Genomic DNA, 20,326 nt, shown 5'->3' with positions numbered 1-20,326 from the left:
CAAGTCCAAGTACATCAAAGTCTAAATACCTTAAAACATCAAAGTCTTAATTAATATCTTAAAAACAAACATAAAATATTTGTAAGTCCAATTACATCTATCAAATATAATCAAGCATCTCCAATAATAACATTTGAGTCCATATTTGATGTAGGTTGATCATCATTCTCTATCTCCTCATTTTCATCCTCTTTTCCTACAAATCATCACAACATCATAAGCCATAATATTAGTTAAAAGTAAGCTAGTTAAAATGGCAAATAATTTATTGAAACATCTATGAAGATAATTTAAATATTTACCATGCACATCAAATCCTAATTTCCAATTTCTAGTACATATTAATGCTTGAACATTTTCGGCAAGAAGTGAAGTTCGATATTTATTGAGCACCCGTGAACCAATACTAAATGCCGATTTTGAAGCAACAGTTGTTATTTGAATGCTTAAAATGTCACATGCCATCAATGCAAGTTCTTGAAACCTAACTTTATTCTCCATCCAATATTGCAAAAGATCCAAATTTGGGTGATATTGAGAAGAAAGTTTTTGCTCCTCTAGATATGTGTCCAATTGAGATTTACCCACATGTGACAAATTATCATTCTCATATTGTATAAACTCCTACATTAGTTCCATAAAAAAATAGTGAGTACAAGTAAATAAAAAAAAATAGTCAAAGTTAATTAAAATAAGTAAATAAGATAAAAGAAATAAAGAAAAGTATAACTTACATTCACTATAAGCCATTGTGATGTTGATGAGTTTCCTTTAGCAAAACTACTAATTGATGGAATTTCTTGTGATGAACCAACATTGGAAGTTGTTTCTTTTGAATACAACTTAACATATTCATTATATAGAGTATATAATTTGTGCTTCACAGCTTTCAACTTTGCTTGACAAGCTATTGGATCAAGACCAAACTTTGAATAACAAAACTTCAAAAATTCAAACTTAAAATGAGGATCTAAAATGCATCCAAAGGAAAGCACAATGCTATATTCACTTCAATATTTATCAAATTTCCCTCTCATTTCACTTGCGATGACTCTAATCATCTCATCTTCATTTGAAATATTTTTAATCAACAAGCATTCAATTTTCCACACTTGCATGAAATACAAATTAGATGTGAGATAAGAAGAACCAGATATCAATTCAGTGATTTGATAGAATGGACGCAAAAATTCACACATTTTTTCTCCTCTATCTCATTCTTCATTAGTAGGACAAATCAAATAGCTTATATCTTCAAATGCAAGACTAGTAAAAGCACATCGATACAAAAGTGCACTCTCAAGCATCAAAAAGGTTGAATTCCACCTAGTAACAACATCTAAACACAAACCCATCTTTGTATTAATACCACCAACTTTAGCAACGCAAGCTTTAAAAGACCTCATTCTTCCCTCTGACCCTTTAACATACTTGATGCTTTCTCTAATTTTATGAATAGCCCGACCAGCAACTTCCAACCCTTCTTGAACTATAAGATTTAAAATGTGAGCAAAACATCGAATATGAAAAAATTCACCACCACACAATAAACCATCATTTTGCAAAAGAAGTCTTTCCTTCAAATAATCTTGCATTTTTTCATTGGAAGAAGCATTATCCAAAGTTAATGAAAATATTTTTTTCTCAATCCCCCAATCTTCCAAGAAACCATATATGATTTTAGCCATTTCACGCCCAGAATGTGGAGGAGGAAAATGAGAGAAATTAAGCATTTTGCTATGCAACTTCCAATTTTGATCAACATAGTGTGCAGTCAATGAAATATAACCCTCCGTAGTACAAGAAGCCCACACATTTGAAGTCAAGTTTATTCTGCCAGGAAGTTTAGACAACACTAGTTTCAATTTTTCTTTTTCACACTCATACATTTTGTTTATATTTGAAGTGGCCACACGCCTAGATGGTATCTTAGCATCAGGATGCAAATATTGTATCAACTCTCTAAACCTCTTACGTTCTATAAAAGAGTATGGGAGATCATGTTCTATTATCATCATAGATATCATGTCATTTAACACATTTTGATCAATTATTCTACTCCTTATTTTTCTAGAATGATCGAGAACTAGTTTCCCAACATCGGAATCAGCAAATGTTTTTGGCCTATTCTCACATCTTTTCATGTGACAAATTAAAGTTGAAGTGCCACTGAGACTCCCACCACCCACAAGGTCTTTCTTACAATACTTGCATTTAGCCCTCATTTTCCCATTAGGATGTTTAATAGGTTTTTCAAAGTAACTCCACACAGAAGATGAAAGACTCCTACACCTTTTAACTGGCATTTTAGACTCACCAAGTTCATCTTCTTCATTAGCTAAAATGTTATTCTGCTCTACATCATCATTAACCTCAACACTTCCATCTAACAAATTCTCAAAAGATTCTATAGTGCAATAATTAAAGCTGAAATCATTAAACCAAAATTTTCTTATTATCCTACACCTTTTGTGCATTATCACAACTAACTAGAGGGAGTGCAGAGAGAGAAGGGAAATAAAAAGGGACTCGTGAGAGGTAATCAGGAAACAACATCAAGGTGTGGGTCTCTCTCTCTTTGTATTTCTTGCAAAAGAATCAAACACTAACCCAACCCCTACCCCTACTTACTACACATTCATTAGTGCCCACAACTCTTTCTTTTTTTTCATTTTCCCTCGCAGGCCCCATGCATATATGTGCTACCTTCACATTATCCTACCTAGCTCACTAATTAATTAACTAATCATTCTTTCACACAACCATTCTAATTTAGTTGGTCACTCTCTAAATAATATGAAAAAACTTTTACACTTTATGTATAATTTTAATAAAATTTATTCGATTACAATATTGAAGAATGATTCTAGCTTTTGCGTGACCTTGTACACTTTGAATTCACTGTCTATATGTATCACCAACTTTGATTGATTAACTAATGATATTAAAAGATTAAAAGAAGCCATTGATGATTAACATGAATCAGAATCAGCAATAAAAAAATTCTTATTTCCATTTTTAATTGAAACTTGTTTATTCAATGTATTACTTAATAGGATTTAACATGAATCAGAATCAACAATAAAAAAAATTCTTATTCCTCCTCCATGATGAATTTTAATTCAAATAAATAATATAAATAATTTATTTCCTACTTTCAATATCCTATTTCTTCACACCCTAAGTAAAAAAGAGGAATAAAAAAGTTTAATAAATTTACCTATTGGTGCAACAAGAACCATTGTTGGTCCGTTACAGAGAACTTGCAAGTGTGCAACAACCAATAAGAAGAAGGAAGGACTCAAGAGTCAAGACGGAGAAAGCTGCCAGCCACGATTCACGAACCAGGGAGCACGAATAATCTTAATCTATGGTGGTCGGTGGAGTCATAAAAGCTTCCAGCCACGAACCAAGGAGGCAAGGAGCATGACTGCACGAGAAGGAAGGATTAGAGTGAGGCCGTGCGATGCGGATAACAGAAGCAAAAGCGGATTATGAAGGGGCGGTGGAAAAGTGAAAACACACGCAAGGGAAAGGGCTCAGTCGCGCAAGGCACTAAAGGCAGCAAAGATGAAAGGAATTAATTTATGAATTAGGGTTTTTAAGTGTCCACATTAAAACGGGTAATCCACGGGCTCGCGGATTAAATCCGCAAAATTCGCGGACTTAACGGGCCAGACCTAAAAGTCCATATGATTATGCGGATTAAAAAAAATGGACCCGTTATCCGTGAAGTTCGCGGACTTACAGACCGGTCCGCGGACTCAAGTCCATATACCCACCCCTAGGTAGGAGCACATTAGCTCACGATTTCACTTTTGGCATCAATTATGATTAAGGGTATGCACCAGAGAGAAATAAGAAGGAAAAATGAAATAAGTTATGTAATAAATTAAAAATATTTTATGTGTAGAAGCTCTCTTTTATCAGCTTCTTCAAAATCTTATTTTTAATCTATGCACAGGTTAGTTTTTGTTCATGGAAGGGTTTATTTTGATTTTCTTTCTTATTTTTTTTCTTTTAGAAGTGCTTGTAGAGATGTTTATCCAAATAGACCCTAATTGGGATTTGGGACAAAGAAAGAAATTTTTTTGATTTATATCCATTTTGGTTTCTTGTATATAGAATTGAGTTTATAAAAAATATTTCTAATATATTTCTAGTGGCATCGACACTACCTTTTCTTCTAACAACTTTTGACGAAGGTTCTTAATTCTCATTGTAGCTCAGTGTTGTTAAACGCGACGCCATAACGGTATGGTGACGGCGACCGCGATCTGTTATGACCGTTTAGACTGTGTATGGCGGGGATCCGTCATTTTGAAGATGACGGTCATTACGGCAGTTTAGGCATAGCGATCCATGGCGTGAATGGCGAACATGACACCATTTTGGGCCTTTTTTTTTTTTGATTTGGGTCATTTTTTTTTTCTTTTCCGGTTTGGGCCCGGGTTTTTTTCCCGGTTGGGCACCCAACATATAAAATAGGGTTGAAGAAACCTAATACATATTAGCCTCTCTTCCGTGCAACCCGCGGACAAGACCCCCTTGTCACCGTCGCCTCCGCCTGCCACCATCGCCTCCGCCTGCCACCATCGCCTCCGACGCAGCTGCCACCGTCGCCTCCGATGCGGCCGCCACCATCACGTACGGCGTGACTTTCTTCTCCCCCTCCGCGTGCACCACTATCGCGCCACCCTAACCTCCGCGCGCGCCACCGTCACCTTCGAGCGCGCCACCGTTACCTCCGACGAGACTTTCTTCCTCCTAGTTCTTCCTCCGCGTGTGATAGATTCTCACTCCGCACGCCTCCTCTTTTGAGTTCTGCCATCGCCGCTGCCATTTAATCCTTTTGTTGGTTAGGAATTTATGTTTCTTTATGATGACTATCACTAGATTATGCATGAATTTTAGATTGTTATATTGTTGGTTTTAATATGTTTGTTACCTCCATGGCAATATGGCACTTAAAGGTCTTTGTCGCCATCCGCCGTACTGATAACCTTGTTGTAGCTTATATTGAATGAGCTGCACTATCTTTTTCTTATAACAACTTTGTGACAAAGGTTCTTAATCCTCGTTGTATTCCAGGCTGAGTTAGAAATATAACAATTCTATCTTATGCTTCTTCTTTTATTTGTGTATAGAATATCTGTTAATATTGCTTCAAAATGGGAAAGTTGGGGAAGAAGGCAAGGAAGTTTGCAAAAAAGAATTTGCAGTCAGTTTTGAGGAACAAAAGGAAGTTAAACTCCAAGTTCAAAAAGAAAGCATCAAAAAGTGAGGATTTTACATTATTATAGATAGAAGTATCTCTTTATCTGTTATTCTAAACACTTGCTTTCGTGTTATCTTTCATATTATTTTAACACACTTCAGTTTATCCCTACACGCTGATTGCACTTAGGATTTTTTATTCTGATATATATATATATATATATATATATATATATATATATATATATATATATTTTAGTGGTTGTATTGCCTCTGAATGCTGGTTCACATTTGTGGGACAGGGTAAGATATATTTTAGAAATTATGGAAAATACCCACCTAGCTTCTTGAAATTAGACCAAGGGAGGCAAATATTCCTAAATATAATTTTGAGGAATTCTTGTTTGAACATTTCCTAGTCCCCACCATGAATGAAGCCTGGAAATAGATAACCAAGTACTTGAATTTAAAAAGAAAAAATTTCAACCTTTTTAAAGGCTGCAAGATTGAAATGTTACTGTATTTTTGGTTTACTTCTATTGGAATGCATCAATATATACTATTTCTCATATTTTATGGTTTGTTCTACATCTATTTTTCCTTTTGGTTTTTAATTTGTTCAGTACCAGTTTTTCTTTTTCTTCTTGTTACAAAATCTTAATTTTCCTGTATACTATATCAAGTATTTATTTATGTTTTGGACTAATTGAAACTAGTCATTTGCTTGACAAATATTTCATGTTGGGACCCAAATTGGGAAATGTGAAATCAGCCGTATCATGTTTGTTTTCTTTGAGTGTATGGAGCGTTACACCATGTGACATAAGAATTTTCCTTCTATTGGGATGAATTTGGCAGGAAGTGCCTGTTGAAGGGAATTAAGGAAAAAAATGTTCTGGGACATATAAAAACTGACAGAATAAAAATATTTAGTTTTTATTTTTTTTATTATTATTACTCCACTGCGTAATGGAATGGCTTACATACAGTGTTGCCAATCATGAACAGTGAAAAGACAGCCTGGCCTTAGATTTATGTCAGATGACAACGATAGTAATATCTATATATTGATAGAGAGAGAGAGAGAGGGGTGGGGGGAGACAGCAACGTGTTTTGCAGTTGTTTCTTTGGGAGTATCCAAGACAGAGTAGTGTTTGCTGGATACAGAGGATGGCTTTTGCAGAAGCTAAGGAGATAATTTTACACAGATCAAGAATATGATGGTCAAATGAAGCGTTCTTTCCATGTTTTTAGCAAGACTTGCTGGAAACTTGAATACTATTTACTCTGTCCCTTGCAATTTCATATCAAACTTTTCTAGAAGGATAGATTCATATCAAGGTTCAACCTAAGTCATTACTTGTCTTGCAATTGTTATAATACTAATCAAGGAATCAAAGGAAGAAGCGATTAATTCTACTTTAGTTTTGGAGATAGACTTTGAAATCAAAGGGTTTTGGCTTGTGTTGGAGCAAGATATAGAACATGCATTGTAATTTTAGCAATAAAGAAGAGTAAAATGATTTGGACATAAACATTGGAGAAGATGTCATACCACACCATCTGTTTCTAAGTTTAACTGTTTAAGTATCTAGTGCATGCATGAGGAATTTACTATGCCATGACAATTTGGTTGAGATTTTCAGGAAATTCACCATTGCCTTTTGCCATGGGACTGCCAATCTGCCATAAGCCACCATTTGACACTACTGGCTACATTTCTTTTAATATATTAAATCATGAAATCTTCGAAATACCTTAGGTGACCAGTATTTTGAGGTAGTTGATCAGGATGGATTATTGACATAGTTTAGCTATTTAAAAACATCCAACTCATTTCATTTCAGATCTGTTGTTTTGTAATTTTTGTATGGCTCTAGGGAGAAGATAATTGTTTTATGGCCTTCTAGTATATGTTTTCCAATTAATGTATTAATTCTTTGGGGCTTCTCATCAATTTAAATTTTTAATGTTTTGGAAAATTTTACTGCAAAAGGAGACAGTCAAGCTATTGAAGAAAACCTAGAGAGTGATACAACAAATGCATCAAATGAAAGGTAAAATGGTAACCTAAATACAATTTTTTAATGACTCTCTTCACATATCCTTGTTTGTATTACTACTACTCCGATGTCTAAAAAATCTTTTCCTTTTATCTGGTGAATTTTGATCTATGTGGGTTTTGCCCACTAAAGCTTTGTCTTAAGCCATACTAATAACTATTTACTATTCGTTTCTTATTAACAGAAACACAGTTGTTGAAGAATTTCAAAAAACTTCCCTTGATGCTGTATTTAGTGAAGACGACAGTGAGGTGCTTGGAGATAATTCAGACAGTGATGGATATTTTTCAGAGGTTTAAATTATAATTTATTGCTAAAACACTTGTTAATTTTAATTTTTCCTTTAGTTTAACTGTTGTATATTTGGTGTATTGATTTCTTGAGTTTGTGACCAGGACTCCAGCTTTTTGCATGCTATTGGAAGTGACGGTGAAATTGAAAATTATATTGGGAGTAAGGACATTTTTAGCTTTTCAGTTTAAAACTACATGCAATTTTCCCTCTTTGCTTGTGTTTCAAAAGACTTTTGATGCTTGTTTTTCTCAGAAAGCAATGGTGGTAGTTCCTTATCAGAGCAGAATAGAGATATTTGTACAGAACTTTTGAAGAAAGGGAAAAAGTTGAACAAATTGAAAGTGAAGGTGGTTTCTTTGTTTCTTATGGTTTTATGGTGGTTTTTGACAGAATCTTACTTTCTTTTAGGGGTGGAAAATGGATGGATTGGATACTTTTTTAGATGGATCATAATGGTTTAGATTAAAACAATCCATTAATCCATTAAAATTTCACTTAAAAATCCAATCCATCTAATCCATTTAAAGAAAAAAACCATTCAATCCATCCATTAACAATTTTTTCATGGATGGATATCCAATCGATCCATGAAAATAATGTTTTAATTTTTTTTTAAAAATATTTTTGAAATATTTTATTTCTCTATCCTTTTTTTTATTTTTATTTTTTTATAAACCATTATATTCCTATAGTCTTTTAAAATTCACTAGATTTTTTTTATGTCAAAATAATCTTTTAATATTTCAATCCAATAAACATCTCATATTGTAATCCAATGAATTTTGAAAAAGTAGTTGATGGATTACTAACCATCTATAAAATTAAATGGATGAATTGGATCCTATCCATTATGTATTTTTTTATTGTAATGGATGGATTTACTTGTGGATGGATTGGATGGATGATGAATAAATGGATTCTTTTGCTACCCCTACTTTCTTTATTTAAAACTTATTTCCTATTAAACAGAGAGAGGTTCATTATAATTTCATATTGGTGTTACATGGTGTATACTCTTTTATTTTGAATAATATTTTTTGTGAACAATTATGCCATGCTAGTGGCTTTTTTTCTTTTTATGGTAAAAGAAATTTTACTGGAAAGAAAGGATAGTACAGCTTAAAGGAGGATAAGAAATACACCAAGACAGAAAAAGGTTGAACTACCATGAACAAACCTAATAATATTATAAGGTGCTGTCTAGATAACAGTAATATGAGGTGAAAGTGTACAAAATACTGAGACTGAGGTTAAGCACAATATGGATCAATTATTGGGCTCCAACTGGGACAAGCCTAAGATTTGGAAGGTGTATACCCATAGGAAATAGAAGGGTGTAGAGAGTGAGTTACTTAGAACCTGGCCTGGCAGGTTGTTGTGCCATGCAGTGTGATATTAGGGAGAGTAGGAGAATAGTCGATTTCAGTTAGCCATTTTGGAAACTGTCAGTGAAATAGTTCTCTCAGGAGCCCAGGCCCTTGTGCTTTTTTCTTTTTTAAGAGCTCAGGCTCTCTTTTATTTTTCTATCAGTAATACATTTTGTTTTCTGGGGTTCCATCTTGAAGCATCTTGTGTTTGATGTTGAACCTTGTAAACTTTTGCTGTTCTGTACTTGAAACTTGTTGAGTTTAATAGGGTAGTAGATACATGCATTCTTTCTTACAGTGAGAAGCACTATGCAGACTTGTTAGCTCTGCAAGAATTAAACATATAAGATAGATGAAGGGAAGAGAAGCTTTAGTTGTCACTACTTTCAATGAATTTGGACTTGAATGTTTAAGTGCTGAATTTTATGCAGTGGCACATTATTATTTTTAATTTTTCACCTTGTTTGCTTCTAACAAATGAAGTATTTGCTTCTGTTTTTTGCCATTCAATGTTTCTTGCACAAATATCTAACTTAAATTTCTTTTTGAAATCTCCAGGATCCAGGGTTTTCTAAATTTCTAGAAAGTTATGATGTGGAGATTGAACGAACCGAAGATGAAGATATTGTGAGTTGGTTTATGGCTTATTTAATAAAAATGTGGAAAATACCCGTAGAAATTTTCGGTGAATAATTCACTAACTTTGAATTCTAGTCTGTTGGGGTTCAGTGGCGGAACTTGAATAAAAAATTTGGGGGTACCAAATTAATTTTTTATATATAAATTAATTTTTTTATTAATTAAAAATAATAAAATTCCTCATTTTTCTACTCAAAATAAACATGCATAATAATAAAATCCAAGAAAAGTATTATCATTCACTAATCATTTCATAAAATAATCATAAAGGGGAAATGAGCTTTTATTTAGTCCACCAAAAAGTCCAATGCAAATTCAAATTTGCAACGTAACTCAAAAGTCTTTTTTCTCTATTTTTTGCCACTGCCTATATGATTTCATTTGCACATCATAAGGAATGATAAACACAAAGACCATAGCTAAATGAGAAAAAGGGGAAACAAAACACATAGTGGCGGAGAAACAATAAGAGAAGAAAAATAATAAGTGAAAAATGGTATAGAAAAAATACCAGTGTGAAGGGCGAAGGCATCGGAGAGAAGAGAAGTCCTAGTTGACTAGTTCATAATGTTAGGAGGGGAGAGGAACTAGAAAACCATGGATGTGAGTGAGTGATTAAAAGAGAATTTTTGATTCAAGGAAAAGGCTTTCCAGCTTCCGCTTTTAGCTTTGGAGGCTTCTTTGAGAAGTTAACCGGGAGAGAGAGAATAGATTCAAACTTTTAATATTATTACAATTAATAATATAATAATATATAAATATAATATTAAAATATATTAGATTTTAGAAGGCTCCCCCCGTCCCTTAAAAGATCCGCCCCTGTTGGGGTTGTTAATGTATTTCACTATTGTTCCCTTTATAAGGCACTCACTTGGTGGACCATAGGTAATAGTGACAAGAATCATTTGTTTAGTTGGATTATGTGCTGAGAACTGAAATTCAATTGTGGTTGAATTTTCTTGTATTGCAGTTTTTTGTAGACTGTTAGTTATGTCAAACTGTTATTTTTGCCTAGGCACAATGAGGCCTTACGGAAGCATGTTATTGATGAATTATGGTGCATTTTGATGTGATATAGTGCTCCCCGAGATTCCACCCTTTGCATTTATTGTTGGTTGACTTCTTTTTTGGGTTTTAGACCTTGCATTCTGATTTCCTATATTTGCAGAGATTGGAAAACTCTCTTGGGAGTGTGATGGTGGCTTACTAAAGATAAGTTCAATAGGAGGAGGAATAGGTTGGGCAGTTGGGAATCAATGGATATTATTCAATGTAAATGAAAGGGAAGTTGGTGAAAAAGAAAAGTGTGTAGGGGGTTGGTTGGGAAAGGATCAGAGGGTAGTAGTGTCAGAATGATATCTTATTATTCTCTAGTGTTATTTTAAATGTTTCTTGGAATTTAATCATGTTTTAGAGCAAGCATGTAGCTCAGAGTAGGGCTATGCACAATAATTAAATACCAAATACTGCTTCTATTTCACTGGATATATAATTATTAAATGTTCTCTGACTTCTAACTTTTGACCTGACTGGCATTTCTGTTAATGATAATTGACTTTTTATTTATTTATTTTTTATTTTTTATAAATTACTTGTTTCAGAGTTCAGATGACGAAAAAATTTTAGATGTGCTGCAGCCAGTGGAGAACAACAATGCATGTGCTCATGTGGGTAAATTGTTGACTAGTGCGTCTGTCGATTCATTGTCTAAACTGGTCAAAGAACAGTGTAGTGTTCCTGCCCTCACTTGTCTCATAAATGCTTATAGGGCAGCATGCCACAATGATTTTGAAGTAACCAGTGTCAGTGGTTGTGTCTTTTCTCATGGCATTCAGAAGAGTGACACTTTCTGCAAGATATTAATGTTCATGCTACATGAGGCTGATACTACATTTAGGAGGTTATTAGGAATATCAACCTCTAGTTCCAGGAAGGAAAGTGTTCTGGAGCTAAAGAATACAACAAAATGGTTGTCTCTTAGACCACTTATTAAGTCTTACATAAGGAGTACTGTGTTTCTCCTGAACCAGGTCACTGACTGTGAAATATTGGCCTTCTCAATTTGTCGACTCAGAGCTTCAATCATTTTTCTATCTGCATTTCCATCTTTACTGCGCAATCTTCTTAAGGTATTCTTAAATTCATTAGTAGTAATAGATATTTGAAATTCATCCTTGCTTTATTTAACAGATGATGTTGGTCTAGACAGTCTAAGATAGAAGATTATCATATTTTCATTATTAGTTTCCAAGCTATAGTTCTAATGTTTCCTATATTATGTAATTTCTTTTAGCTACTTACTGTTTGTATGAATATCTTTCATTTGGAATTACAGTATTTGACTTGTATACCTACCTTGCAGCCCGTCTTACAAGAATTTTGTAAACTTTGTTTATAATTTATCAAAGAGTTTATAAAGTCAATTGACCCCCATTTTTTATTTGAAGAGCAATCAAATGTTTCTCCATTATAAAGATTGCCATGACATGACATTCAAATAGTAGCTATATGTTTCATCCAAATTGGTTGATGACTTGATAGCCGTGATCAGATTGTGGTCTGTGTTTAAAGTAAGATCTTATATATTTTCTTGGCCTTTTGGCCAAGATGTGTATAATGTCAATCAATCTCATGCCATGTAAAATCTTCCTTACCTTGCACTAAAATTTATTGCAGATTTCTGTTCATCTCTGGGCAACAGGCGTTGGATCTCTATCGTCACAGGCCTTTCTCATTATACAAGATATAGCTTCTGTGTTTAGCTCTAATTGGTTCGACGTCTGCTTTATCAAAACATACAATGCCTTCATTAGTCACTCGCAATTTGTTGAGCGGAAGTTTGAACATATACATTTTCTAAGGAACTCCTTTGTGGAGCTATGTTGTTTAGATATGCACAAGTCATCTAACAGAGCAAGGATATGTATAATGCATCTGGGTAAGATATTGCAGAAAGGGTGGCAAACCAAAAAGAAGGTAAGCTTTAAACAATTTTAATATTCATTGCCACTTTTTATTATTGACAAGTTAAATGTTCAGTCTTTTAAATAATTAATTAGCATGTGTAAGTTTTAGAGAAGCATAGCTGAGGAAAATTTTCTAATATTTTGCCTTAATGTTTTATGGACAGGAGGTGGTTAAGACAATTTGCAGTTGGCAGTATATCAATTGCATTGACCTCTGGGTGAAATTTATATCAGCTAACATAGATGATTTTGATCTTCAGCCATTGCTGTATATGATTGTTCAGATTATAAATGGAGTTGCTCTCTTGTTTCCTGGCCCTAGATATTTACCTCTGAGACTCAGATGTATCCAATGGCTTAATCATCTGTCTGGTTCTAGTGGGGTTTTCATCCCTGTTACATCATTGGTGCTGGATGTTTTAGAATACAAAATTACCAAGGATAGTGGTAAACATGGAAAAATTGTTCAACCTATGTCTACCATAAAGGTCAGAGATGATTTGTCAGGCAGTTATTTTTCTTTCAATTTTTTGCTCAGTTTATTTATTTATTATATCTTATATCACATGACCTCTTATTCCGTAGCACTTATTTGGATTAAAGTCATTTACTCAATTGTTGTAATTGACATTTTAATATTATTGCAGCTTCCAAAGCATTGGTTAAAATCACGTGATTTCCAAGAAGAGTGTGTCTCATCTGCCATTGAATTCCTTTCAGAGCACTTCGCACAGTGGAGCTACCATATATCTTTTCCTGAGCTGGCAACGGCTCCACTTATCCACCTCAAGAAGGTCTTTGAGAGAACTTCTATTGAGAGTTTCAGACGTGTTATCAAACGTTTCATTGATCAGGTTTAAGTTCTCATACAAGTGATCCTGTCTTCCTGTCCTTTTCTTTAGAGTAGATTACAATTACATGCCATCTTGAATTGACATTTAAATGAATGTCTTGCACACTGTAAGGCATGTTTGATCTTTAAACCCCAGCCACATAGCAAACTGGCAATTTTTTCTGCATTTTCTGTTAAGAGTATAGATCAACCTATTATGTCATTTTTGGGAGCCTTTCCTTGCTTGATGTTTAAATTACCCATCAATAAGTGTTTACTATTTAGGTTGTTTGAGACCCAGTTAAGTTCAATTCAACTGGGGTTGAAAAAATAGATACACTCACAAACTTTTACTTTTTCTGCATTGGAACGCTTGTTTTTCAGTTGAATGTGATTTTAAATTGGTATCCAAACATAAATTTAGTTTGTTGAACTCAGATGTTCTGAATTAACCATTTAATAGTTGATAGTATAATAATGCCAAAACATTTTTTCATTTGTTAAAAGCATAATTTCAATTATAGTAACCTCATCCACTTCTTTTTGCCTTTTCCTTTTGGGGCTGGGGGAGTTCAGGTGGAGATGAATATTGACTTTGTGCAAAAGAAAAGAGAAGAGGTGCCTTTCTCACCAAAGGATCAGCAGTCTGTTGAATCATTTCTTCAGGTTATCCCTCAGTTTCATTTGCCTCTGATTAGTCTTCTGATCATCAGTGTAACTAGATTAGTTAAACATCTGATTTGGCAGGTTGAAAAACGTAGCGGTAATACTCCATTCACACAATACTATAAAAGCATCATGAGCAAGGCTGCTTCTAGGAAATTGATTTCAGATAGAAAGGTATGATTGACTTCATCAATTGCTTCTTCTAGTGACTTTTTGTATGATCTTATTCATGCTATTTTGAGTCCTTACATTGTGATACCTAATTCTTAACATAGTGTTCAGTTGGAGAAAAATGGAGGGGTGGGGGGTGAATTTTTATAAATTTTTATTGTTTGGTTCAATTTTTAAGATGGGAGAAAAACCTCTCCTTAGCTAATTTTAGCCCCCCTCATATTGGGGGATTTGTAGGGGAGGGAGGAGTTTTAAAACATCTTAGTATAATGTTTAAAATATCTTGTTTTTAAATTCAAAATTATAAGGGCACAAAGTTAAATTAGTTTTTAAAGAATCCCTCCTTTCCCCTTGTGAACCAAACAAGAAAAAATCTATTTTTCCTCATAGTAGTCAATAGCGGTTGTCGCGGCCGCAATCGCGGCGCGTCGGAGCGGAGCGGCTCCGTGCCGCTTCAAAAAGTTTGTTGCGGAGCGTTTTGAAGGAGCGGTCGGAGCGGCCGCGAAAGCAGGGGCGCGTGGCGGCGCGATCGCGAGTAGGCGACGAAACTTCTCTTTTTTTTCCGGCGGATCTTCGTCGGTCTGTCTTCTTCGACAGCGGTGCTGTCTTCTCCGACAGCGGTGCTGTCTTCTCCGACAGCGGCGCTGTCTTCTCCGACAGCGGCTGTCTTCTCCGACAGCGGTTGTCTTCTCCGACAGCGGCGCAGTCTTCTCCGATGGTGGCTCAGTCTTCTCCAGCATCTACAGTCTTGTCTTCTTCTAAGAGGAGCGGTGACGGCTGCTTGAGTCTCAAGGTGGAAAAATAATTAGGGTTAGGCCAAATGGGCCAAATGGGCCAAGTTTTATTTTATCTTTTAATTTGATTAAGGGCCTTTTACTTCACTATTTTTTTTTGAAAATAACTTCTCTTTATTATTAATTCAGATAATATTTTAAGTAATAAAAAATTTAATATAAGACCTTAAATATTTTGTTTTCTTATTTTTTTTTATTTTGTTTACTTCACTATGAATTTTTAATTATTAAAAATGTTTAATACATGAATTTAGAATTATTTTTTGTTTTTTTTAGCTTTTATATATATATTATTAATTATTTAATATATATAAATTAATATTAAAATAGCGGTTATCCCGCTCCGCGTCATCCCGCTATCCCAGTTTTAGGGTGGACCGCTCCGCTCCGCTATCCGGGATTGACTACTATGTTTTTCCTTGCCTTTGCTCCTTTGAACCAAACAAACTTTAAGGGGGTTTTTGGCAGGGAAGAAGTTTTTTCATACCCATAAATAATGATTCCTGGAAGTTACAAATCCTAGGAATCATGATTCCCGGGAGTGGCTAATATATATTTGGTTACTCAAAATCTTTTGCGAATATTCATATAGGATTTCCAATAATTATAAATTTTCTTGTTTGGTTACAATAATATATTTATGGATTTATAAATATTTTTAACAAAAATATCCTTTATTTAAATAAACTCATTAGATATATTTATTTACTCAAATCTTATTACAAATGACATTAAACTATTTAAAAAAGTTAAAAAAATATTAAAATTATTTAAATACAGAATTCAAAAGAAAAGAATAAAAAGAAAATATTACATTATAATTAAGAAGAATAAAAATATATTATTTCGTTTTATTCAAATAATAAATAAAAAATAATAGTGTTAACAAATACCATTAAAATGTAGAAACAAAATAGACTTTAATAATATTATTAAAATTGACAAGGTTAAGAAATGATGAGATACAAGAATGAGAGAAGGAAATAGGGATATGGGAGGGGGAGAGAGAGGGGAGGCGGAGAGAGGGAGGGGGAGAGAGAGGGGAGGCGGAGAGAGGGAGAGGGATAGAGGAAGGGAGAGAGAAAGAGAGGGAGAAAGAGAAATAGAAGGAGAGAGAGATATTTTGTTTTCAAAAGGGATACTGTGGTTTTTTTGTATGCATAAAACTTTCTCTTTTAACTCGAGAAAATTGGATTCCCACCTCCATGATAATGTTTTTGTAGGAAAGTTGGATAAAAATGGTCTCCATAAAAATATATTCCTAAAAATTTCTTTTTTTAAAAAATAACAACTAAATATAAATAAACAAGATTTCCAATTTAAGATTCCTAAGAAAGTAAAAACATTTCGTGTCCCCTAAGTGTTTGTTTGAGGGATATCTCTTTTACCTCTTGGGGGATACCTTTCCTTGCAATGAATTGAATAAGAAAATTGACAAATGAGTCTTTGTGGACGGTGATACAGATTGAAGCATTATTAAGGTATCAAAGACATCTCAATAAGGTTGGAGAACAAAGTAGTGATGGTATAGACTATTAATGCTGAATTTATTATTGGCAAATATTTATTTGTTCAACAGGTGCTATATTTGTCCCCTATGTGCATTTATATCCACTGTAATAAGAGTTTTTATGGGTTGTTGGTTATTCGTTAATCACAAGTTTATCATTGACTACGAGCTTCACAAAACATGTTTTTTTGGGTAGAGTATAAACATAATAATCAAGTAGTATACTTTTCCATGCATATAATCAGTTCATTGTTCTTGTAATCAATTACTGTTACGGTTGAAGCAAAACTCTTTGTAATGTGGTGATTGATTATGTGATTTCGTAAAACCTAAGATGGAATGGATGGTGAATTTTGTGAGTGCTTCTTTATGGTGACTTTGATAATGACAAAAAGTCATCAAGATGTGACAATGTTGGGAACTGACACCTTCTACCCCACATGTAATTAATTATACAATAAATGGAAATAAATGAAATCCTTTATAATTTAAAAACCAAATCTTCAATCACATAAAGGTAAAGAACTCACATTTGTAAGCATAAATCATAATACGCCAGCAAAATTTTCTAAGAAATGAACTAAAGTTTTCAAAATGATTTAACAAAATAATATCCTAAACTAGTCCTATCTATGTTCTGATGTCACATGTCCTATCAGAACACGTCCAATACTGAAATCACCAACATCCTCATGTTGATGATCACCTGCAACACAATAGAGACATACACAAAACAACAAGGGAGTGAGAAATACCTCACTTAGGTTCAGGTGTAGAAATAATAGTTAGGTAACCAAACACACAATCAGACATAAGATAATAATACATACATAAACATTCAATTCAAACAAGTTATAACACGTTCACAAGTCACTTATCATGCAATGATGTCATGAACTCATAGATGCATGCATGTGGCACCAATCATGTGTCACTTCATCACATATGACATTGTATGCTGTCGAAGCAACATATCTGAAGTATTCTAGGAGTACATGCAGGCTCAACTGTTTACTCTCAACTAGAAAGATGTATTGCTAGGGTCTTGCTGGGATAGTGAAGTTGTGCAAGATATGTCCCATGCACACAACGGCCAGAATTGGGACTTCCAAGCCATGTTATTCCCTAGGATTCCCTCAAGTTGTTACACAAGGAGGGTCTTCCCTAATGGTGTACTCCACATCATATCCCGTCACATAAATGCATATGCTGCAAGTCTCACACATTCATAATGTCACAGACTCTTCACTTTACTTGTCATATCATGTCATGTCTCATATCACATTTCACATCCTCATATCCATGTTCATAGTCACATACATAGTAATCCTTCCCACACTTGGTGGGCTCTCCACGTGCCTGACGCGAAAGTCCCTAGGGACTTATGTCGCCAAATCATCAATCTGTGCACGGCACGAATAATTGTGCTCGATGTCTCAGCACGAACCTGCAATTCCAACTTCGCAATCACGCGATTTTCACATTTATGCATATATTCATACAATCTAATTGGTACAAATACTTAAAACAACATCCAAAATACAATTAATACTCAATTTAGCCTAAACACTTCAATTATACCAATTTAGCCTAAAAACCCATAGAGCACTCTAAATCATATCAAAACATCCAATATTATAATTAAACATATATTCATGCTCACAATCCATCAAGGAACCCATCAAAAGCATCAAATGTTAAAACTGAAAACATTCACAATTTGCCTGTTCCTTTAGGCATGCATCAGGTGAGGATCAATCTTACTATCCAACAGATATCCCCGCACTCCAAGCGAGGTTTCTCACTCCCCCTTACCTTGGTGGGTAGAAGTCGAAGCACGAGCAGTTTTCCTGGTTTTCCCTGGTCTTTAGAGAGCATAAAAAGGAAATGAATAGAAAGAAAATGAGTTTGTGAAATTGACTTTGATAACTCCCTTTTACTCAATTAATAAAATAATAAAATAATAATAGTAATTAGTAAATTACTGCAATGTCCTTCCTTCCCTTTCTCACAAAATAATTAGTATAATTAAAACATACTTCCTCTCCAATAAAATAACATAAGTATAATTCTTAATAAAATACATTTTATAAAACTTGTCTCATTTAAATAATCAAATATATTAATCAAAATCATATTTTATATTAAAATAGAGCCCTCTAATTGAATAGTATCAAAATTCCTTTAATAAACTCATTTAAAATATTAAAATAACTACCAAAATATTTTTAACACAACATGAAAATCGGGGGGGTTACTGGACTGCAAGAAATCTATTTGGAATTGTTGCATTTAAATTTAAAACTCTGGTTGATAATTGACATGTTTTAAAACTGGTTGCATTGCGATTGCCAAAATTGCAGTAAGCTGCGGGTAAATTTTGTTAATGCAACTGCAATCGTGGCCACAATTCCTGTGGATGCCAGTGAGAATCTGGATGCCCTTGTTTGGGAAACGGCCGAAAGTGTGAAGGTGTGCTGGAAGATGAGGTATCTGAACAGAGATTCTTTGGATGGTTGGCGATTGAGTCTTACCGTTACGGACAACGAAAGCAAAATAGGTGGAGCAGGACCAAACCCACTCTGATAATTGAAGATTTGGACTAAGAAACTAGTGAAATGCTTGAGTGGTATCTCTCTCAGAGACAGAGTGACGAACTGACACTCTTCTGATTACTCTGTCGTTATGTTTACAAGAAGAATAAACACAAGCGCAATTACCTATGTACATAAATAAAAACTTTGCTTTATATGCAGCTATTTTAAGTAGATTTCTTGCAGTTCCCAAACAATGTGATATCTTGATTAACTGGTCATTTTAAGTCACCAGAAAGTAAGCATTCACAAAATTCACCATTTATCCCACCGTAAATTTACATGAGTAATAATTTGCATTGTTGAGTATGAGGTTCTCAACTTTTATCTTACTCAATAATACGGAGTCAATGCTATAATCCCTAGGGAAGACGAGATTAATTTTATGGTCATCAATTTACCGAGGAAGAGGAGACACATTTGTATATATTATGATTTTTAAAGTATATATTATGAATTTTAAATTTAAATCATTAAGTATTGTGTTTCTAACATTATCCATGATCTATGTTACAGTCTCCTGGCAAAAGAAAGAAGAAAATGGTACATCCATATGGCAACGTTGAAGTGGTTGCTACTGACTCCTGAAAGGATTATTGCTTATTTTCTTTCATGATCCAATTCTACAGGAGGTTGAAGAAACCAGATTTTTGTAGTCTTCAGGTGTAGAAATTTTCATGTGAAATGTAAACGTTGACGAATACAGTTCTATTTATTGGACCCATTGAGCGTTATTTTGAAATATTGGTTCTAGATTTTGTTGTATCGAGTCCCGCGGCTTTAAACTTAAAGTAATACAAGAGGTTGAATTCTTGCATTTTCTCGGAGATGACAAAGCTGTATTACTCTGTGGGTGTGGGTATTTGCGTATAGGCAGACAATATCAACATGTAGTGGGTGTTTAAATCCAACCCTCTCAAAACAATAGCAAATCAATTATGTACTTTAAAAAAACTACATCAAGAAAATATATTATAAAAATATTTTTGTAATGGTTTAAAAAGCGGTGTCAAATAAAGAAATTAAATTTTTTTTTTCACTAGAAGTGGGAAAATGATGTTAAAAAAAGTGAAAAAAAATTAAAGAATGAATTATTATACAAAAGGTGAAAAATAAATATTTTTTTTAGGTTAGAAGTGAGTATTTAGTTTTTTCAAGCTTGAGGTGAGTATTCTTTGCTAGCTTCTCTAAACTTGAGGTGAGTAGATGTCGA

At 34.0% G+C, this 20,326-nt stretch overlaps 2 protein-coding genes across 4 annotated transcripts; one reads left to right on the top strand and one right to left on the bottom strand.

The window, feature by feature from the left end:
* Window positions 1-1,214: 1,214 nt before the first annotated feature.
* On the bottom strand, window positions 1,215-4,843 carry LOC109803321 (zinc finger BED domain-containing protein RICESLEEPER 2). The gene is made up of 2 exons (XM_083067647.1): window positions 4,746-4,843; window positions 1,215-2,427 (listed from the first exon to the last, which is right to left on the bottom strand). The coding sequence occupies exons 1-2, from the start codon at window positions 4,841-4,843 to the stop codon at window positions 1,215-1,217; spliced, it is 1,311 nt and encodes a 436-aa protein (XP_082923773.1).
* Window positions 4,508-19,940, top strand: RBL (Noc2p family). Of its 3 annotated transcripts, none has more exons than XR_014434708.1 (15): window positions 4,508-4,858; window positions 5,148-5,280; window positions 7,214-7,274; window positions 7,465-7,573; window positions 7,676-7,733; window positions 7,827-7,921; window positions 9,500-9,568; window positions 11,182-11,709; window positions 12,257-12,556; window positions 12,711-13,034; window positions 13,194-13,400; window positions 13,955-14,044; window positions 14,126-14,218; window positions 18,883-19,243; window positions 19,630-19,940. XR_014434708.1 is itself a non-coding variant. In XM_083077151.1 (15 exons), exons 2-15 carry the CDS (start codon window positions 5,172-5,174, stop codon window positions 19,677-19,679), a joined length of 2,154 nt encoding a protein of 717 aa, XP_082933277.1. In that variant the 5' UTR covers window positions 4,508-4,858; window positions 5,148-5,171; the 3' UTR covers window positions 19,680-19,940. The 3 variants fall into 3 exon arrangements, 2 of the variants coding, with proteins under 2 accessions (XP_082933277.1, XP_020222026.1); XM_083077151.1 differs by lacking the exon at window positions 18,883-19,243 and adding an exon at window positions 16,474-16,534; XM_020366437.3 differs by lacking the exon at window positions 18,883-19,243.
* The last annotated feature ends 386 nt before the right edge of the window (window positions 19,941-20,326 follow it).

The sequence above is a fragment of the Cajanus cajan genome, chromosome 1, assembly GCF_000230855.2.
Source record: "Cajanus cajan strain Asha chromosome 1, NIPB_CcT2T_4, whole genome shotgun sequence".
Taxonomy (NCBI): Eukaryota; Viridiplantae; Streptophyta; class Magnoliopsida; order Fabales; family Fabaceae; genus Cajanus; species Cajanus cajan.
This window is presented reverse-complemented; position numbering and strand designations above follow the sequence as displayed.